Source organism: Corvus moneduloides, chromosome 12, assembly GCF_009650955.1.
Source record: "Corvus moneduloides isolate bCorMon1 chromosome 12, bCorMon1.pri, whole genome shotgun sequence".
NCBI classification, from domain to species: domain Eukaryota; kingdom Metazoa; phylum Chordata; class Aves; order Passeriformes; family Corvidae; genus Corvus; species Corvus moneduloides.
Genome location: NC_045487.1, coordinates 14,582,546 through 14,603,607, shown reverse-complemented (window position 1 = coordinate 14,603,607; position 21,062 = coordinate 14,582,546). Strand labels below are relative to the sequence as shown.

General features: G+C 46.6%; 1 protein-coding gene across 1 annotated transcript; it reads right to left on the bottom strand.

Moving 5' to 3' along the window:
• Positions 1–602: 602 nt before the first annotated feature.
• Positions 603–20,534, bottom strand: VSTM2B (V-set and transmembrane domain containing 2B). Its single transcript, XM_032121853.1, has 5 exons — positions 20,064–20,534; positions 19,270–19,454; positions 17,668–17,697; positions 16,394–16,805; positions 603–1,319 (listed from the first exon to the last, which is right to left on the bottom strand). Exons 1-5 carry the CDS (start codon positions 20,134–20,136, stop codon positions 1,231–1,233), a joined length of 789 nt encoding a protein of 262 aa, XP_031977744.1. The 5' UTR covers positions 20,137–20,534; the 3' UTR covers positions 603–1,230.
• Positions 20,535–21,062: the final 528 nt, after the last annotated feature.

The window sequence follows — 21,062 nt, the reverse complement described above, 5'->3', positions numbered from 1 at the left end:
ATAGGAAATTTCAAGGTACTTCACTAAATTCAGCTAACGAAGGTCATGTTTCTTTACCTAAAGTTATCCTATTGGCTCACTTGAGAAACAAGCATTTTGGAGCAGAAAAATAACTGCTCTATTTACTGTAAAAAAGCTTCTTTAGAGAAATCTCACCTGGATAAGAAAAGTGACACAATTCTGCATTTAAAAAAAAATCGGAATAAATTTTAAACAAATCTTGGAACTACAGAATACAACATTCCAGGATGATTTATTTCTCTTTTCCACTGCTTGATTCACCTTTTTTCAGAGAGGCCTGGGGCAAACCAAAACAATTTACATTGAGTGCCACATAGTGTCCCCCTGTCCATCTACCAGATCTTGCCCTGACTGCCCAGAGGTAACTGGTGTCACCAAGGAAAAGGCAGCTGCAGCCTAAGACTGGCTGCCTGCACCTTCTGCTGTGGGCTTAGGCACTATGCGAGGGTGTCTGAAAAACAACTGATTTCAATTTTATTTTGTTTGTGCTGTGTCTTTCCTCAACTCTGTGCTGTAACAAGGTAGGGAACTCACACAGCCATCAAGCCTTCTCAGGGACATTCAGGACACAGGGAAAGGCATACACATCTGTAAAAACTTTATTTCAAAATCTTTTTATTCAACTGTTATTCAGCAATATACAATACAGTTTATAAACAAATGTCTTACCTTGTTTCCAATCTTCATTTAAAAATAAATATTATTGACAGTGAATATTAATTATGGTAAGATGTACCTTTTTAATGTCTCCAAAAGAAATAATTTAATTAAAAAAGAAAAAGGAAATCCAAAAAAAACCCTAAACACAATAATCTACTAAAAATATTTCCTTTCTTAGGAAGGGTTTGACCCAACATCTTTACATATTGTCATAAAGATAACTGCTCAACAGTTCGTGCAAAATGAAGAGTCAGAGGAAAGGTTTAGAAAAGAAAAAATATTACATTAAAATAGAGAAATCATAAGTGCCATGCACAGAGCAGGGCTTTACACCATAGAGTCTGGAAACTAGATGCATTATTCTATGTGGTTTACTTTTCTGTGGCATCCCCAAAAATATGTTTTTCCCCCCATGTAGAATTTATCATGCTTCTTTCAGTCTCTTTCTGTCCATCTTTAAAACTGTAGGGATTTCTTTGTCAGGGGTTTTGTTTGTTATTAAATAGGTTCCTTTCTGTTTGGCTGAGGAAGAGTGGAGGGAGCAGTCCGTCAGTGGTTTACTAATAAATGTACAAGCTTATGCAGTATTAACAGGGACATATATAGGAGTGGGTCTGTAGCATAAATAGGTCCTGTACCTAGAAAAGAAAGAGACAAAGAAGAGAAGGAGATTTGATTTTTTATCTTTTCCAATATAGAAGATTAAATGCAGAAGAGAAATATAGGAAGATTCATTTTTATCACTTTAGTGCCAGGGGTCAGAAGCTTAATTTTAATAGTAAAACAGCATCCTCAAGCTATCCAACTCAAATAGCTTTTTCCTCCCCCTCCCAAATCTAGCTCCACTTAGGTCATTTCATTATGTGTTACTAATGGTATGCCTAAACTTGGCTTCAGCCAAGTTACCAGCAATTGAGATTTCTATAAATACACCATAATCTGGTATATAGTTTGAGAAATGACAGGTATCAACCACCCATTACTTTAAAGGGAAATGACAAATGCTACGGCTGTACTTCTTGATTAACAGGACATGAACCCATTTCATTTGGAATGGGAACAGCAAGACCTTGACATCTTCTTTACCTTTTATAGGAAAGAGCAGAATTTTAAATTAAAAATGTGCTCAGGAGCTATAGAAAAACAGAGGTCAGGTGTGGAACACATCTGTTACCGTCATTCTGTCCCAAGGAGAGCAAGCTGCGATGAGGTAACTCACGGGGCAGGACACGGCTCTCCCTGGGCAGGACACACACTGAGGCATTTGCTCACAGCAACAAGTGGCAGCCACGGCCATGCTGCAGTTACCAAGGCTGTCCCTGCCTCACATCCATCTACACCAAGATGCTTGCCCAGTTTTTTTATTTTCTAGCGATGTGTGCTGAAAAGACACAGAAAGGTATTTGCTGTGTGCGCTGTGGTGTGGCCCCTCTCCCTGGCACGGGAGGGCTGAGCCGTGGGGCTGAGGGCTCTTGGCCAAGAGAGCAGGACAGACACACAGGCACGCCTGAGGCTCTGGCTGTGCCACCTCTGAAATGGGTCACAGCTGTGCTGCCAGCACAGGCAAAAGGGCCCTGTTCCCTGGAGCAGCCCTGGTGCCCCAGTGCAGCCCACGCCGCTGCTGCAGGGCAGGACATCGGTGCCTGGCACTCCCCGGGCCCGGCTCAGCCCATGCAGACAAGGCCAGGCTGGGCCATAGCAGCTGCCTGGGCCCAAATGCCCACAGGGGACACCTTCCTGAGCCATGAGTGGACCAGCATGTGCAGTTGTCACCAGCACAGAAATGGGTATGACAGGTGTGGGACGTTTCCACGCAAAAGCAGGAGTCCAGCGGGAATTTGCCCTGCACCTGAAGTGCAGAGGGGCACCTGGGGAAAGGCCTGCTGAACACCCGACCTGCAGGAGTAACCAATGCCCAAAACAGACTGCCACCCAGACTGTCAGAGATGCTTTGCAAAGCATGAAAACTTATTTTTAAAGTTTTCTGTGTTCAGTGTCCCTAGAAAAGTAATCAGGGCACTTCTATTTAGGAAACTCACTTCAGGTACCATAATGTGAATATTTTAGCCTTGGTCTCTAGGACATGTGAGTGGCATGATCAAAGGAAATGCCTCAAACAGTGCCTGAGCAAAGCACTGCTCTTGGGCTCGCTGCTCCAGCTGCCTTGTAATCTACATACACCTCACCAGCAGTGCTGGAGTATGATTACCCAGTATCAAAAATAGTACATAGCAATGTGGTGTGCAATTGAGGAACTCAAGAAACGTCCCCACAGTGCTATCTCACAGACGTCCAGACTGTGTGGTGATTATTTAGTTATTAAGGTTTTAATTAAATCCCTGCATGCACAAACACGTGCTAAGGACTGCCTACATAGCAACAGCAAGGTTTTAAGATGAATACAGGATTTTTGTTTTGAATGCTGAAAAATCATTAACAAACACAATTAACTCCAGCAACTAAAGGAGTTAGTTGCAACCCATTGCAAAAAGACACTAAAAGTGTGTGCAGGGAAGTGCACAACAGCTGCCAAAGCCCAGGTTCCCAGCCAGCACAGGGACAGTCACCGACCCCAAACACAGCAAATCTACACAAATCTACCTACCAGTGAGAGAAAAGAGCTGACTGGGAAGGCTGGAGGGGAGCCCTGCTGTCTGTCTGTCTCTGAGCCTGACGTGCGTGTGGTAGCTGGAGACAGATGCTTACCCACAAACTGCACTCACAGGCCCAATGGACCCACACTTCCATCAGCACATCCCCATTCCCAAGCTGTCAGATGGCTGTCCTCCCTTCTGGGACACGGCACAGCTGCAGGAAGGCCAGCCAGGACAGTCCCCACGTGCTGTCACTGTCCCCCGTGCCTGGGGATGGCAGGGGCAGCCCAGCAGCAGCCGACACTCCTGGCAGCTACACACAGCTCAATGGTCCCAAATTTGTGCCAATTCCCCACCTGCCCAGCACTACAGGGAAGAGCTGGCCTTGGATATTTATTATGACCAAACCTGAGGGTGATGAGAACCCCTCTATTAGGGCTGAACTTGTTCTTTCAATGAACAGGACTCAAGTCTGAGATGCTGCCAGTTACTCAGACAGCAAGACGTCTTTTGTGAGGGGGAATTCCCCTGGAAACACAGAAACTCAACCTGTAGAAATGGGCTCTTGAAGCTCAAGTGCTCTTGCTGATACTGAAGGGCTGCCAGAACACCAGGTTAGGATTATTTCTGCTTTGAAGAGAAAGCAATATTAGTCACAACTCCTTGCAGCACCTGTGTGCCTGCTCACCAAAATAATTCCTATGTTGGTTTTACCTTTATGTACTAGTTTCAGTTTAAATTTCAATGCAGAACTGTGAAATCAACAGTCCAAATTTTGTCTTTTCCTTCTGTAGAAATTGCTGTTGTTTTTAACCTGTATTCTCCATTTTCTTTGATAGCAGAATGTGAGTTTATAGTCTGTTAACAGAATCTCAGCAGTTAAACATATTTTTAAAACGTAACTTGAAAGCAATTATTCTTCTGAATACCACATACAAGCTTCTTTTTTCATACTGATTCAGTGTTGTTCTGCTCTAAGACTTCAGGCATTATTGGACACACAGAACTTCAGAATTCTCCCTCTGAATATAAGCAGACCAGAAAAATAACTTCCAGTATGTTCTCTCTGGTTAACCTGAGCCATTGATTATAAACAAACTGAACTTAGTGTCCTCAATTCTGCTGTTACTGCAGTAGTGGTAATCTTGAGTTTTTAGTTAATAAATTGCTACATCTGTAGATGTTAACAAACAAAATGTGGGCTTGAGCATGAGGATCTGGACACACGATTGACCCAGGTGTGAGAACAAAGAGTTTTTACCCAGACACCCTAAATCACGAGTACACAGTTACTTGCAAACTACAGACACTTGCAAGAAAACATTTCACTGGTATTTTGAATATTCATTTGATGTTCTGTTATTGCAAGCTTATTTATCACTATACAGACTTATAACTTTGCTTTTAAAATATTTATATGCTCATGGCCAAAAGGGAAAGTCTACCACCATGCAGAACAAGAACAAATTGTTCTCTTTGTGTATGGTGAATTGCTCTCTGGCATCACTCATCCTTCGATTTATGACATAATATTGTTTTACTGCGATTTTCTATTTAATTTTTTTTTTATGCCAGAATTAATCACAGTTTGACTTAAAACAGTTCAGTCGAAAACAAACATTAATTAACCAAGTGAATTGTGACACGCAGAAAAAAATGGGATGATTCTTTTACAAGCTATATTTAACCAATGGTCAAAAACCACGGTTTCCACCAGTCACCTATTTTTCTTACTAGAAAGAATCTGAAAAGTCCTTTGATGTCTCTTTCTGAGATGGTGGTAAAATGCAGTGGCCCATATAATAAAAAGCTGAGAGACATCAGTAGCCTATTTTCCTTGAAAGATGAGATAACACCTCAGATCTGACTGCCTACTGATGATGGAGCTGGGGCCCTGGTTGGCAGTGTCACGAGACATTCCTCTGTACTGCCTTTTATGCAGTGACCTGTTAGCCTTGGCCTATTTCCTTACAGAACAATGCCCAATTAAAGCCCTCAAACCTGGCATTTCATTAAGAGGTGAGGGATCAAACTGACCATATCAACTGATCTATTCTCTCAGTCCAGAAACTTTAGACTGTGCTTGACACAAGTTCTCGTTCTGGTATCTATGGAAAAAATGGAATTCTACATGGGTTGTTGGTCAAGGATCATTGCAAGCAATAACCTCCTAGATAAAACAAATTCTCACTCACTGACATACATTTGGAGCACTTACGCTGAATTGAAGGGAATTTACCCAACTTCAGACTTAAGAGCTTCTTAGAAGTTTTTAACTGAAATTACTAAAGTCACAATACACTTACTCAACCAAAGAGATAATAAGGTACACCCCATTAGAACTTTTCCACAGCTGAGACAGCTTATAAGCTGTCTACACCGTTCCACTCTTAAGTACTTCAACACAATCCACACACTGCATTTTTGCTATTTTTTTAAATAATTTTTTTGTACCCAGTGCCTTAAACTTCCCACTCCTCCCCAAGAGCTCATTCTCCAGGATGCTGTGCAGAACTGCATGCAGAGCCTGTGCTGACTTCAGCAGACTCTCCTAGCTCAACCCCAGAGAATTGCATGGAACAGGAGGTGTTTTTGTTCAAAGACGTATTTGTACAATAGAAAAAAAATACTGAACTGTGGTGTCCCCATTGCTCTAGCTTTCGTCTGGCTGTGGATCATCCTGCCCAGGCACAACCAGAAACAGCTCCTCAGCTGTCTTTTGGTGTAGCTAATTTCTGCAGTGGTGACTTCCCACATATTTATGAGCAACTGCATGGGATCTGCTCGCCACTGAACCTGCCTAGAAGGCATAATGACAAAATTAGTTTTCTATCCACTACACATCTTTATTTATGATTCACTGAGTTTTGGAACAGCTTTCCATAACTCATCTCAAAAAAATGCCTCACAGAAGTCAGTATATGTTTTTATTTCTACACAACATGCAGGTAGAAGCTTATGATTCTGCTTTGTTCCTTCATCCACAGTATCAAGGTTTTTAAGGTCAAGAATAAATCTTCTCACAGAGCCAGGTAAAACTATCAACATTGTCCTCCACACCCTTCATGAAAATGCCCACAATTTCACTTTCCTTATCCACACCATAGCCTCAAACTCCCCAGGAAGCTGAAAGAAATTTTACTGGCCAGAAGACACTGACCAGAGTTTTGTACAACTGTGTCAGCATTTTACGTCTTCTCAAATACACCTGAGTTTCACTGTTTCTCTACCTTCTCTCTCAAGATATCCACTGCAGTATTCAGGCCTATATTGAGAGGTAAACTGCCAAAACACCATGTTACAAGAGTAACAGGAAGCCTCTCCTGTTCTAATTTTGGAAATTCAACAGGCTTTAGTATTTCAAATAAGATTTTGCATTTGGAGTATTTGGTACACCTGAAATGAGCATGTTTTACTTGCCCACACCTGTATCTACTTACGTGCTGGGCTAAACTCACCTGAAAACAATGAGCTGAGGCAAAATTTAAGGCTTGATTACTCTGCAGAAGCTGCATACAGGGCAGCACAGTGCAAACTTCCAGAATAGGTAGAAAAATAAATATGTGTATTTGAGGAAAGGCCAATTCTTTGTAGCAGCCTGGTCCTTAATTTTGACAATTCTTGATGTGACAACTCAAAAAGCCCACCTAGGACAGAAGACTGGTGTTTTAGTGGTTTGGTGTTTTATTAGACTTTGGTGTTTTAGCATGGTAGCAGAGAGGCTACAGATTAGAAAACAAATAAATTGGACGGTAATGAGAGGGGGTGTAGTCATGCCAAGGAAATGATGCAGAAATAAAAGTTTGGTTCTGATAAGAAGCTAAGAAAATAAAAATATTCCTTCTGCAGTATTGATTTTCGGAAGCACTGCAGTGCTTTGCTGGAAGTCAATGTGTGAGTGCCTTTGGGACAGAACAAAGACAGAACAGACACAGGTGTTGGTAGAGGAGTCGGGGATGTGTTTCTTAAGGCACCTGCAACTATTGAGGCAGATTTTGATATCAATAGAGCTCATTTTAACTGAGACTCATTAAAGCCACATTGTTGTTAAAATATTAGTGCTGACAATCCCTTCCAAACATGCTCATGGTACACGGACCAGCCAAGTGCTCCATTATCCTCTACAGAGGCTCTTCCCCTCTCCTGGATTTAAGGACATCATTAGACATAAGGTACAGGATTAAATGGACAATTGATCTGACCTATTCCACAGCTGCTGCAGGTCTGCAAGGCACAACAATTTCATATTAAACACAGCTATCACAAACAGAGGAGCTGTTGAACTAGTGGATTTGATGGATATAGGGAAATGCATATCTGCTACAAAGCAAGAAATCCTTCTACCTTTTATACAGAAATGTTTCTGGTTTCTAGGTTCCCAAAGAAATATGCAGTTTCATTTCCAACAGGCTGGTAAAAAGTCATCTCCCACTAAAGTCACAAGAAATAGGGGCGCACAATATGGGAAACATTTTCCCTCAATATCCCCACTTCCCTTCTGTGGTAGCCAAAAGTGCACAGAACAATCAGCACTCTTACCAAAACCTCCCTCTGCTTCTCCAAACACTACATCTGCCTGTGAACACCTCTGTGCTGAGGGCGGGCAGTGCCCACAGACAGCCCAGCCGAGCAGCAGCTGAGCTGAGGGAGCCAGGCCCTTGAGGGGCTGCTCTTGGGATGCCTTCTACACTGGAGACAAACAAACCACTCAACCACTCCAAATATCCACTCGTGGAGAAATTAAAGAATAACTTCAAGACAACACCAGGAGTAATTTATAACAAGCTCCAAAAGGAAATGCTGCTGTAGACGGTGTCAATGGATAATAGAAATGCATCCTGAATGCTTAAAAGGAGCAATTCATTCTATATAGATTATACAGTTTAAATACTTTCTATTGGTTTGCATTTAAATAAGCCAGTAACTTTCCTCTTTTGAGACCTGCAGCTGGTCTCTACTTTGTATTACCCTCGCATAAACAGATTTCTGCTTTGGTATCAGTGAGATGATCTCTCCTCACTAAACATCTTATTAAGACACTCAAACCATGCAACTATGAGTTTGTTTTAATTTCCAGAATTTTCTGCAGTTCCATGATCTAAAATTAACTTAACAAAACCAAGAACCCTTAATTCACTCCTTGAAAGTTGAATAGTAAGAGATACAAAATTCTTTGTAATGAGGTTTGGTAGAAAATGAATTTTAAACAAAAACATATAGAAAAATAACTAACTGCATTAGTGGTAGTTCAGGTGGTAAATGGGTAGCCAGTGCTACACTTCTTCTGTACTAGTATGTGAGAAACTCCAGAGCATATCTATACACACAAGTAGCAAAAGCACAACTCAAACTGCCCATATCCTGAGACAATGAAGAGTAATGGGAGCTGGTTTCAGCTACTGAACTTTGAAGCAAGTCTGGGCCATATTCTCAGGGGTTTTATTATAAGTAGGAGGACTAAAAATATTGGACATATTGCAGAAAAGGAGGCAAGCTAGGTATGGTCACACAATTCCACAGGCTGGCACTTTATGAAAAGACTGGCAGTAAGAGTCACACTGGAGTGAGCCACAGGTTTCACATTCTGTAATTGATACAAGCTGCAAATATTTGCAACCCAGAAATAAAGACGATGACACTGTAGTTCTCACTTCACTGTCTTTTAGAGTATTTTTGATCAGGATTAGGAGCAAGCTGCTGATGTAGTTGTAATTATCACTCCAATCAGAATTACTAAACTTAAGCAGATGCAAGGGCAGATTAAGGATTTTTTTTAAATAACCCTATCCTGTCCATACTTAAAGAACAGAGTTAAAGTGCATTAGCAGAATACATGATGACACACGGAAAATGGCTGTATTGAGAGCATGTGCCTGAAAAAAACCCCAGAGCCTGTGATTTCCATAAAGGAGGGATCACGTTTTTGCTGTAAACCAACAGTGGGATTTTGGGACTGACCCACAAATACACAAAGTCTCCAAACACTTCCAGTGATTGATATTTGCTAGATGTTAGTTAACTAAAGACTTTGCTATGCCCTAGATGTAAGGGAAGCCAAGCTTTGCAGAATAAGCCAGCAAGGGGTTATTTGACAAAACTGTGGACATGGGATATTCCTCAATACCCTCTGTACATGTGAAATCTCCAGCTCCTTGGCAGGAGAGGGATTCAGATTAGCATACCAACTGTAAAAATTATAAAGCAGTAAACTGTTTCTGATTATGTCAGTTTGATGAATTTTATCCATAGAATCACTGAATTGGTGAGGTTGGAAAAGACCTCTAAGATCACTAAGTCCAGCCATGAACTCAGCACCACCAGACTGTCCACCCCTAAACCCTGTCCTCAGGTGCCACATCCCCGTGTTTCCTGAACACTTCCAAGAGCATGGTAACAAAATGACAGACATGGAGTATAATGTCCCTTAGAGACCTCCCTGTGCTCTACCTGCTTTGGAAGCCAGCAGCCTCTCCCTGCACACACAGGGATGCCCTGCTCCACAGCCATGGGCAGGGTGAGAGCAGATATCTGGGGAATGCTCGGTGTCCCTGCGTGTGCTCTGTGAGCGCAGCTCCCTCCTCCCCAGCGGCACAACCTCGTGCTGGCTCGCACAGACCCCTCCACTGAGCACGGCTGCTACTCTGCCAAACTACTCTTCTTCCCAGCTAATAAAATTGCCTCCCAGCTGATAACAGCCTAGCAATATAAAGTACTTGGTTGTTAGCTGCTGTTGTGGCAAATAATACCATTCTGCTGACAACCCCATTTTTTCCAATCCAAACCCACTTGAACTGTTTATTATTGACATATGGGACTGCTCTACCATTATCTAATTTTAAAAAACACATAGTAAACAGCAACAGTGAGCCTGACAGCATTCTTACTGCTTTAGCAAAGCTAAATCAAAACCCAAAGCAAACCCCTTTTATTCCCAGCACAGTCCTGTCAGGCTCTCTTAAGTAAAAAAGAAACACCTACACAGGACTACTGTAAGATTCATTTCCTGGCAGAGGCTACTTTACGTTTGCTTTCCACCTACAGCCCATGCTACTAAAAGCCTTCTCAAAACCAGTACCAGTAAGGCTGTCTGGGCATTTCTTTGTGCCACGACTGCTAAGTTTTAAACTATTAGGGACCTATATAAATCAACAACACAGTTCAGGCATTAGTTTATACGTCAGTAAAGCTGCACCAGTATAGCAGAGGTGGGGAGTGAGTACCAATTACTGCCTCATAAAAGATACAAAGTTAGCTGATTCTGCAAACTAAGACTACAAGTTACAAAGTATCTATTGAAACTGTGTATAAAGAACTAGCAGTATATGTATATTCCTGCCCAAAATGCGGTTTGCTCAGGCAAAAATACATGTGGGTGCACTGAGCCTTTCGTATTACAAATTTCTAATTTTCAGTCACTAATGAATCAATCTTATATAGAAATCTAGACCAGTGTTAGGTACAGCTTCCACATCCATTAAAAAGACCTGGAATACCCCTTTCATTGCGTTTAGTAATATTTTTAGGAATTTTTTTCATCTATAACTTCAAAATATCAAAGAAATTCAAATAATATTCAGATTTCTTCAAGGGCATTGCACAGGCTGGAGTAGAATAGGTTAGTACAGTTTTGTCTGTCCTCTGGGGAACAAGCAAGAACCACTGAAAAGAGGTTACTCAAATAAATTGCATTTCCACAGTACAAAAACACCCAGGCACAGCTTGTTTCTGCCCTAGATAATGAGGTGACACATTACAGCAGTTAGTGCTTTTGTCCAGTTCGAGAATTAATCCATATTACACAGACACAAAAGAAGATATTTGACCTCACTTGTCCCCAAAGCAGTCTAATTTGCCTAGATATTAAAGTGCTAGTGATGTGTATTTAATGAGAATTCTTTTTGCATGTTTATTATCCAGTGACATTTAGGAGGTCAGCCTGATAATTCAGTTATGGCCTCTGTCTTGCTACTTTATTTAATGTAAAGGAAAATGTGATGTGACCCAGGTTGCATTTAACTACAACAACAGAGTGGAGCTCATACATAGTCTCATAAAAAGCACAGGGGGAGTGGAGTAGACCCACACATTACCAAGTGGGAAAGGCAGGGAGCCTGAGCTAAGCAGCCTCATAGACTTTCCTTTCTTGCTATTTCATGTAACATTCACCTATCGAACCTAAACCAGCTCCACAGGCTGTTTCTCAAACTAGCACAGTCATTCAAGCTCAGACCAAGCCAGGAGAGCCCTCACCCAAAGTTAGTCCGAACCCAACCACAGCCCCTCCAGAGTTCCCCTAACCAGCTCAGCACACTCAATGAAACATTGTTCTCCTTCCTCGCCTGTCTGTAAGCTGCAAAGACAGACCTCTTGCTTCCCAGGGCACAGCAGGCATCTAAGTCTCCACCTGGTCTCCTGCCTCAAGGTGGGCTGGCTGTGCATGCCCTGCTCTTCTGAGCACCACTGGGAGCTGCACGGGCACAGAGGCTGCAGGACTGGGACCTGCTGCTTCATCTTGGGCCAGGTAGCCCAGGAGCAGAGCTCCCTCTGCCTCACACATAAAAGGCTTTGAGGAGGGGAGGGACAGGCATGAAGTGAAGACTTATGTTCTTCCTTGCTATGACTACTTCATCTCTGCATAACACATGAGCCTGTGTCCCTCCTAGAGCACTCTAAGCATAATGAATCACAGCTTCTTGTTTCACACTCCTATCTTTGTTTATTTTATTTAAAGCTTTCACTTCTGAGCTTTGAGGCTAGAGATCAAACAAATAAAAGGGAATTTGGAAGCTGCAATGTCTGATCTACATTCTGCTCAGAAGTTAAACTAAAAATTGCCCCCAAGCCAATACACAGGCACTCATTTTGGAGACCATTTGGTAGGATATAATACAGTCAATTTCCCTCCCAAGAGGTCAGTATGAAGATCCTAGTTTATTACTTCACCATCAGATGACAAAGTTAGTCTCACGACTAAAAATTTAGAAGATCTGAAATTAGGTTTTCATATTTAATTTCACAGCTGTCACACAACTCAACAAAGTCAGTTATTGTTCTTGTGTCATTTATCTGTCTCATCCACTTGGACTACAAATTTCCTGAGACAGAGATACTGTGTATTTCACTCAGGGATGCTCCTGCATCCCCCCTACTCTACCCAGGAAAACCCAGGAGCACTTCCAAACAGAAACAACTCTGCACACTTTCACTTGCTCACCCCAATTTTTTTCCTACAGCGTAAGATTTCATTTGTGTACAAGCATTTAAACTAAAAGGTCAATATTATTTCATTTAGAACCACATGGATGACTGCTTCTCTGACAGTATTAAAAATAGTCTTGCCAGCAGATCTTTGTCTCCTCACAGCCCAAATCCCATTTTCTAGGTTCACACTTCAGTTTACCTTGCTGGCAGACAAGCAGTAACCTTTCTGACTCATGAGACCACAGCACCAACTTTTTATATGGTTCTTTAAACACACAGATAAAGCTCTGTTTAAGTAGCTAATATTTGTGGCATATTGGTCAATTTTTCTGTTACATTGGCTCTGTTGCCTTATATACCATAATGCTGATCACAAACTTCAGCCAAATACCATTTCTGATGACATGTCTGAAACAATGGATTTTCTATTTATACCCAGTTTGTCAGACGAGAGTCTTCTGCTCTTTAGATAATCTCAGTAACAGAAATGTTTATTCTAATAAATTCATGTTTCAGTTCACTTAGAAGATGTGAAGAATCACATTTTTCCACGGTGCATGACTGGGATGGCAACTGAAGTCAACAAAAGCCCTGCAGGCACATCCCAACATAGCATTTTATCTATAATCACATTTATTGGAATCCAAGCACATAGAGGCCATCTCTTACTACACTGAAAGTATTGGGAAGATTTCTATTTCAAGGAAAATAGGATTAGAGGCCAATTCATGCAGGACACTGTAGCTAGTGCCATGCCATCAGCTCTTAGGCAGAGCTCTCCAGTGTCTCAAATGAGGGTGTTTCTTAATCACTGATGGCAAATCCATCGTTCGACCAAATTTCTGCTTTTATACAGAGGAAATAATCGCTGCGTACAATGAAAAGACTTAGGAATGCTAAACACTTTAAATGTATTAGACTATTCAATTATTACACACAGATTTGGTGCAAGTACTCATCTGTGTGTGCTAGGGAGCTCAAAATAGGATAACAGAGCATATGTATTGTGCTGCTATGCAGATATAACTCATACAGCAACACAAGGTTAGGTTCTGCAGTCTTAAACACCATGTGAACAAAGGTTTAGTTGGATTTGTTGGCCCTACTGTGTGGAAAACCAGTTACAACACTGCCTTGTGGGGGTGGACTTGAAACAGAGCTTCTAGTTCCCAGAAGTAAACAAAAGGGGGAAAAAACCCCATTTCCTATAAAGCAACCGCATTCTTTATGGAGAACAATAATTACTGTACCTAACACAGCTTTAAAGAACACCACTTTAACACACAAATGGGAAACTCTGAAGGTCAGAGATGTAGTTTTCTTTTAAGACATTTTGAAGAAACTTTAGTGCTTATCAACCCAAGTGGCAGCACTGGAGACCCCAGTCTTCCATTTCCTCACAAAAGCAGATGATATCCCTGCAAGTCCTCATCACGTTGACTGCCGTATCAGTATTTTATCCAGGTCTTTATGCAATATTCATGTCTAGGGAAGACTTCTTGCCTCTACACCAAGCTGTCTCTCTCTGCTTCAAACCAAGTCCCTGGCCAGACAGCCTTACTAAAACACTGAGAAGATGGGGATTGGGACAGCAGCAATCTGCTTCACAGAAGCGACCAGAGACATCTCATGGTAACAAGACTCAGACAGCTCTGGTTCAGAAGGCACCCAAATCAGGAATTTTTGAGGGCCAAGCCTCTCAGCTGCAAATCTCCTAAGCCATGCTGGGGTTCCTGTTCCATTGTTAAGTAATGACAGGCAGTTCCAAACTACCACAGGTACAGAAATTACAACAAACCAGGGAGAAGCCTGTTATTTGGGGACGTCTTGATTCAAGCAGAGTAAAAAGACATTATTTATGCAAAAGGACTATACCAAAATACAGGATTAATTACCTCCCTCTTATGGGGATAAAAGCAGGTGCTGGTTTACACCTCATTGAATCAGTACTAGGAACAGGAACAGTTTGACTTGGCTTTCTCCAGCACTGGAGCTGCCACGGAGTGGCAGTGTTCACAGAGACCAGTGTGCAGCTCACAGCACCAAATTCTGGTTTAGCCAGTTTTGTAGCTCTCAGCATCAGCCTCCATGTGGAGACCCCCACTAAATGTTTTTCTGTATTCTGCTACCTTTTTCACCGATTTCAATCATTCCATTACCTCCACTGCTGGCCATAATGCTAACAGTTCATTTTCAGAATTTAATGCAGCCTAGAAATAATGCAGAAGTGCCATATCCCAAACCACAGACATGTAAAAAATCAGGACAGACAGCAGTTTAGCTGATCTGGGCAGGAGGGCTTGCCCTAAGAGGCATATGTGACATGCTGTCTTGGCGGCGCATGCTCGCATCCATCTGTTGACGTGGAACTGAGCCCACTGCACTTCCACCGTCCTGGTTTTAGTTCATATGCAGCACATAAGCTCTGGGTTCAGCAGGCAGGGTGCACACTGCTGCCAGTCCTAAACCCAACCTCTACTGTCAGCACAGAAAACACTGCAAGAATTCTCACAGTCACAGAGTGGAGAGGAAACACTAAAATGACCCCCAGCTCTAGGGTCCGGGGAGGAAAGCAGATCTTTCCAAACAAAAACCAATAGATTGTGAGCATTACAGTGCTTGGTTTAATTTCTTGGGATCAGTGGATTCAGTAAAAGCAAAATGAACTTCTTTAAATGCCCACAAGCACCTGTAGTTAGATCTCAGGAATTATCACTGTATCTTCCACTAGACACCAATGAACAACCAGCTTCATCTTGGGAATGATAAGGAGTAAAATCTAACTTTAACATGTATTTCTCCAGAAGAAAGAAATTAAATTATTCAGAAAACAGGAAAAGGTAGTAGCCAGATAAAACAGCACCTGTAAAGCACCAGCAGGTCACAGTGACCCATATACAAATGATTTCCATTACTGTGAGCCAAAACCGGCACCTGTTTGCCCAGAAAGTGTGAAGAAGTATCAGGAAGAAGTGTGAGCTTCCCTGCGTGAAGATTATGAATCTGCGTCAGAAGAGACTCAGCAGAGAGGGGAGCTCAGGGCCTTCCCTGCACAGTCAGTGGCATAAAATTGTTTCCCTTCTTCCACAGATAACTTGGCAGGGACATTTGTTCAACGTTAGCTAAGTGACAGTGGCTGAGAGGGGAGCTGAAGCCCAGCCAGAGCAGCATTACACCTCTGAAGCTTGAAACACTTTTGCAATTCAGATTTAAGACTATGTTCTTGTCCCAGACATTCCTGTCATTAGATAAATAAAGGTTTATAACTGCCTTCTCTGGCAAGCCGCAATATGTTAATGTGGCATTAATAACTTAATACAGTATTAACTGATAGACAATCAGTATTAGCATGATGTTTACATTTGGAAAATATTATAGAGCACTGTATCTCCAATGCCTATCCTGCCATTAATTCAAATGTGGAGCTCATTACACAGCAATTGACATTTCCCTTCTGAATCCACATCCTGCTTTGCACAGGCCCTGCATCTGCCTGGGACAACCAGCCCTGTAAGCCACTTGCTGATCTAAACTCTCTGCAGAGCATCCACGGCATTTAGCTCACCTGAGGCTGCACCTACTGTTTAAACACTGCACCCAAAAAGCTGCACGGGGGTTCTGAACGTGGGGTCTCCCACTGCACCTACCAAAGGGATGCGGGTCCCAGCCTTGTGCTCAGACCCATCTCCCCAGGCCGGTGCCTGTGTTCACTCCTGCCCAGGCCAGGGCAAGGCACCAATCCCAGCCTTTGGGACAACCTAACTACACTTTACCAACAAACTTGGGTACGATTACTCAGTTTCAGCGTCGCAGCGAGAGTCCCGCCGCGGCAGAGGGGTCACAGTGACCGACCCGCAAGCGAGTGGCGGTCCCGGGGCTCACGGCCGTGCGGGAACAGGGGTCCCGTCCCGCCCTACCTGACCCGTGCTGCTGGCGGAGGATGGCGGCCTGCCCGGGCGGCGGCGAGGCCGAGGAGGCTGCGGCGGCGGCCGTCGAGGCGGAGGCGGTGGCGGCGCTGGCAGCTGCGCTGGCGGTGCCGCCCGGGGCGGGGGCCGGGCGCTTGGCGGGGCCGGGCGGCGGCGTGGGGCGGGCGGCGGGGCCGTGGCGGCGCGGGGCCGCCCCGCTCTGGATGTGCGACACCGCCTCGGCCGCCTGCACGTCGGGCGGGGCGAAGCGGGACAGGACGCGCAGCAGCGCCTGAGCCTTGTGCTCCTGCGTCTCGTCGTCGCTGTAGTCCGACACGCGGCACTGGTACACGCCCTCGTCCTGCCGCCGCACGCCCGACAGCCGCAGCCGGTGCGAGATGTCGTTGCCCTGGACGCGGACCGTCTGCAAGAGAGCGCACGGCCGGCACGGCCTCAGCGGCGGGCAGCGACCCTGCCCTCCGCCTGCAGCCCCGGCCCCAGCGCCGTGCCCTTTGCTGCCGAGAGCACGGCACCGGGGCTAATTCCCCCAATCAGCGGCCACTGAGCCCAGCACCTCGCTGTTAAAGCCCCACCTGGCGGGGGTTATCCAGAATCAGACCCTGTACCCATCGTTCCCAGGCCGCCTCCCACCTCTCACCACCAGCGCTCTGCCACCACCCCCCGCGGGTGTCCTCTCGCCCCCCAGGCTCGGACAGCCCCCAGGCCGCACGAACCGCCCCGAGCCCCCGCCTGAGGAAAGCGCAGCCCCCCGGGGTTCCCCCTCGCCGCTGCAGCGAGTCAAGCCCGGCTGGGCAGTGTCTCCCCCCTCCGCGGCCAAGGAGCTGCCCTGTGTCCTCAGCACCGCGGAGAGGGGCAGCGGGGCCGCATCAAAGGACAGGGGCGTGTTTCCTGCAGGACGGCCAGAGAAGGGGGTCGCCTCAGGCAACTGGGGGTTGAAGAAGGCTGGGGAAAAAAAAAGCGAGATTCTCTTCTGATTTGGCCCACAGTCCTTCCCCAACATGGCTAAGGAAGGGGCTGTAAGGCAAGCGCCACCTCCTCTGGATTTGCAAGGAATGAGATGTGATCGCAAAACCAGCAACAGATGGTAACAACGTCTTGAGCCACGGCACACTGAGGAGGGGAAACGTGCCACACTCCCGCCGTGCTGCAGGAGCGCGGCTGCCAGTGAGACCAGCTGCATTCGTGTGTCAGGAAATGAGGGGGGCATGCTGTAAATCCCACGAGCATGGGAGGAGGGGTGTGCACCCATCTCGAGCTGCACTTACGCTGATTTTGGTTGCATCCTTATTTGCTACCTAAAAGAACAGAAAAAAAGGGCAATTAGACCCAGCACTGCCACCACATCAACAGGATGTTCATATTCCCACCCCAGTGGAAGGACAGGACACGGATAGATGCAACTTTCTCCACTTCCCATTCACACAGCCGGTGCGGCTCAGGGGAGTTCCCCAGGTGATGGGGCAGGCAGCAAACCAGTGCTCAGCCGGGGGGACTGTTTTGGTAAAGTTCCCATGGTGCCCCACAGAAGCGCTGCCTTCCCCAAGGGTGTGAACAGCAGCCAAAGAAATGCTTGTTGCATGCTCTGCTGCTCCCAGTCACTGACAAACACTGGGGAAGATGCTTTACCAGCAGCACAGCAGTGAAGGGCTTGGGCAAGCTGGATCCTGCATGGCTCAGGGCAGAGCTTCAGTCCTGAAACACCCTGGGAGCAGGTATCACGCAGCACGTTTCATATTTGGTTATGTTTTTGTCTCCAGCCAACCACTGTAAACTTAAGTGATGCCTCAGACCTCACTGATACGCCTCTCGGGGAGACGGTCATCATTCTCCAGGCTTGCTCTGTCATCATTTATTGTAAAAGCAGCTCACAGTTTTTATATAAGGTTAAAGAAGACATTTAAATCCAAGCGATTTATTTCCCAGTCTGACAACTGACTTACACTTTCCCCAGCTAGGCGGCATCGCATTAGCTCAGTGTCTGTATGCTTTGCATCTCTATTTGAGCTCTGCAGGAAAACAAGCGTGCCACAGAGAGGGGAGCTGGCACTGGCACAGAGGCTGCCGTGGGCCACCCTGCTGGCACAGAGGATGGGGCCTGGAGAGGATGACATGTCCTGCACAGAAGGGCAGCACAGCCTCAAAGTCCGGCTTTAGCCCACTCCTTGTACAGCCCTGTTTGGCACCTGCAAGTTGTCTTTGCTCTGGGGGGGCTGTAGAATGACTGGCTTATGCTGGGGAAATGAAGCTGAAAAATTTAGACTAAAGCCTACCCTTACACCAAGCGGCTTCCTAGGGGGAGGGGAAAAGGCATGCAAGACTTAACTCTGCTTTATGCATTTTAATTGTTACACCTGACTGAAAACATCTTGCTGAGCTTCAGATATGGACACAAGTATGTACATGTACAAGTAACTATGTGTTTGTAGATGCAGACTGACACCACGTTAATGTACCAACAGAGAGGTGTACCTCTCATGCCTTTTTCTGCACTATCAGTGAGCAGAGGTTCTCCCACCTTTTACAGGGACTCCTGGCTCAGTCCACAGAAGCACTGGTTTTTGCTTGTCTACACTTCATACTACAGCTATTTTCACTGCCTTTCTTGGGACCTCACTGCTGATTTTGCAGTGGGACATTTATCATTTTGTTTACAGTCCTTAAAGCACTGATGTTTTTCCTGATGTGAAGCCCCTCATGGTGCATGCCCTGTACTCCTGCATTCCTTGGAGGGCCTGGGCACTCTGATGCTTCCTACTGGTGGCTGGCACTGGGCAGAGGAAGCACTCTGGGAATGCTCAGTTTATTCTGATCACTACCTAGGCACGTTGCATTTGATGAAGACATGTATCTCCATAGCAATGTATTACCTTGCTCCTGCTGCCGGGGACACTGATGGCTAATTCGTGTGCAAGTTCTCTGGCTGGTTCTTTAAGGTACCACCACTGGATTTCCAAGGAGTAAGAGGTGGATCCGCTGGCTCGGAAAGCACAAGGCATCTCAATATCATCTCCCTCCCTAACAGTCACATCTTTGGGAACTTCAGTAAAGGTAGCTGGGAGGGGAAGATAGAGTTACAAGGGCTGATTAACGAGAGAGATTAAAAGACAAGATCAGTCCTTTTCAGTCTAACGTGAGCTGCTTCAGCTCAAGGGCTAAACACTGACCGCGCCACAGGTTTCCTGGAGCCCAGGGACCACAGGGTAAGCAGAGCATCCAGGACTGCGCACCCGGGGCAGGGCAGGGCCGAGGCGGCCCCTGTCACTCTGCAGCCGTGGCTTCAGCGGAAAGTTTGAAGAGGACTTTAACCCCCTCGTCCTTCTAAGAAAGCCCTCGGCTTGATACAGAGCCACCGGTGTCCCACTGTCCCCTCCCGCCGAGCGGCGCGGGCCCTGTCCCGGGCTGCGCGCCCGCCGCGCCCCGCTCCGTTCCGCTGCGCGCTGCCGGCAGCTGCGGCCCAACAGTGCCACCTTGTTCTGCCAGAGCCCGCCCGGGCAGCTCCCTGCCCCCAGCCCCGCGCTGGGAACGCGCCGGGGAGGCCGGGCCGGGGAGCAGCGCGGCGGCTGCAGCTCGGCTGCGGACGGGCTGCCCCGCAGCCTCCCGCCAGCAAGTTGTGCCCGGAGCGGCGCATCGCCGCGGCAAGAGGCCGAAGTTTCCTACTCACCGGTGACAAAGAACAGCAGAGGAGCGTTGAACATCAGGTAACAAAGGGTGCAGAACAGCCCCAGACTTTCCATCGCATCTATGTGGGCTGCGGGCGGGGACCTGGCTGGGGGCGCAGCCGGGCACGCCTCAATCCATCGCACACAGCGGGCCGGGGCAGGGCACCTTCCCAAAAAGCCAAAGCCTCCCGGCTAACCTCGGTTTGCGGAGAAGCAAATATAAAATCCACAGCCAGCTGATCAAACTCGCCCGCAGGTGGAAGCGACGTTTCTGGGAATGCAGCAATAAATCGCGTCCCGCTCCTTCACTCCGCCGCGGGCGGGATTCAACTGCCCTGCTCTGCGTGGGGGCTCCCGCAGCCCGAGAGCGAGGAGGCGACGCCGGGCGTCTCTCCGAGCCCCATCCTACGGAGCGCTCCGCGCCCGGAGCTCGCCGCGAGGTCCAGCGAGGCGGCGGCGGCGGCGGGGACGAGCCTCCCCTCCCTTCCCGGCGCCCGGGCAGCGCCCGCCGTGCGCCCGTCGCGGGCTCTGCCCCTGCACGGCGGAGGCGGCGGCACCCCGAGCCCGCCTCTCCCCGCCCGGCCGATGGATGCGCGGCCCCGACCGCAGCTGCCCCGCGGCCCGGCCCCCGCCCGCGGCCGCGCCCCGCACCGCCCCCCGCTCCAGGCCCCGCCCGGCGCCGCCCCGAGGACCTGCGGAGCCGCTCGGGCTCGCTGGCTGCCCGTGCCGCTCCGTCCGAGCTCCTGGCCGGCGCTGGAAGTACCTGGGAAGCACCTGAGCGCGCAGCAATAAACCCGCTGCTGTTTGCGGCATCCCCATCCACGCCCGGGGCTCCTCCTGGGGTGCGCGCCCGCGGCGGATTGCTTGGTTGCTGTCAGGCTTTCGAACTCACTGTGTTTGTTACTTGTTAAAATACATTAAGGAAAAAATCCCCACTCTTATTGATTTAGAAAACAGTATCATAACAAGAAAACGTTTCCATGGATAAGCTGTTTCTCAGG

Bases quoted from the DNA above. Each gene is read 5' to 3' on its own strand.
- VSTM2B (XM_032121853.1), bottom strand. From the start codon at position 20,136: ATGGAAAGTCTGGGGCTGTTCTGCACCCTTTGTTACCTGATGTTCAAC. The intron at 17,698-19,269 runs GTAATACATTGC...CTGTTCTTTTAG, and splicing joins TCCCCGGCAGCAGGAGCAAG to GTAGCAAATAAGGATGCAAC. The intron at 1,320-16,393 runs GTAGGGCGGGAC...TTTCTTTTCTAG, and splicing joins CCGCCAGCAGCACGGGTCAG to GTACAGGACCTATTTATGCT.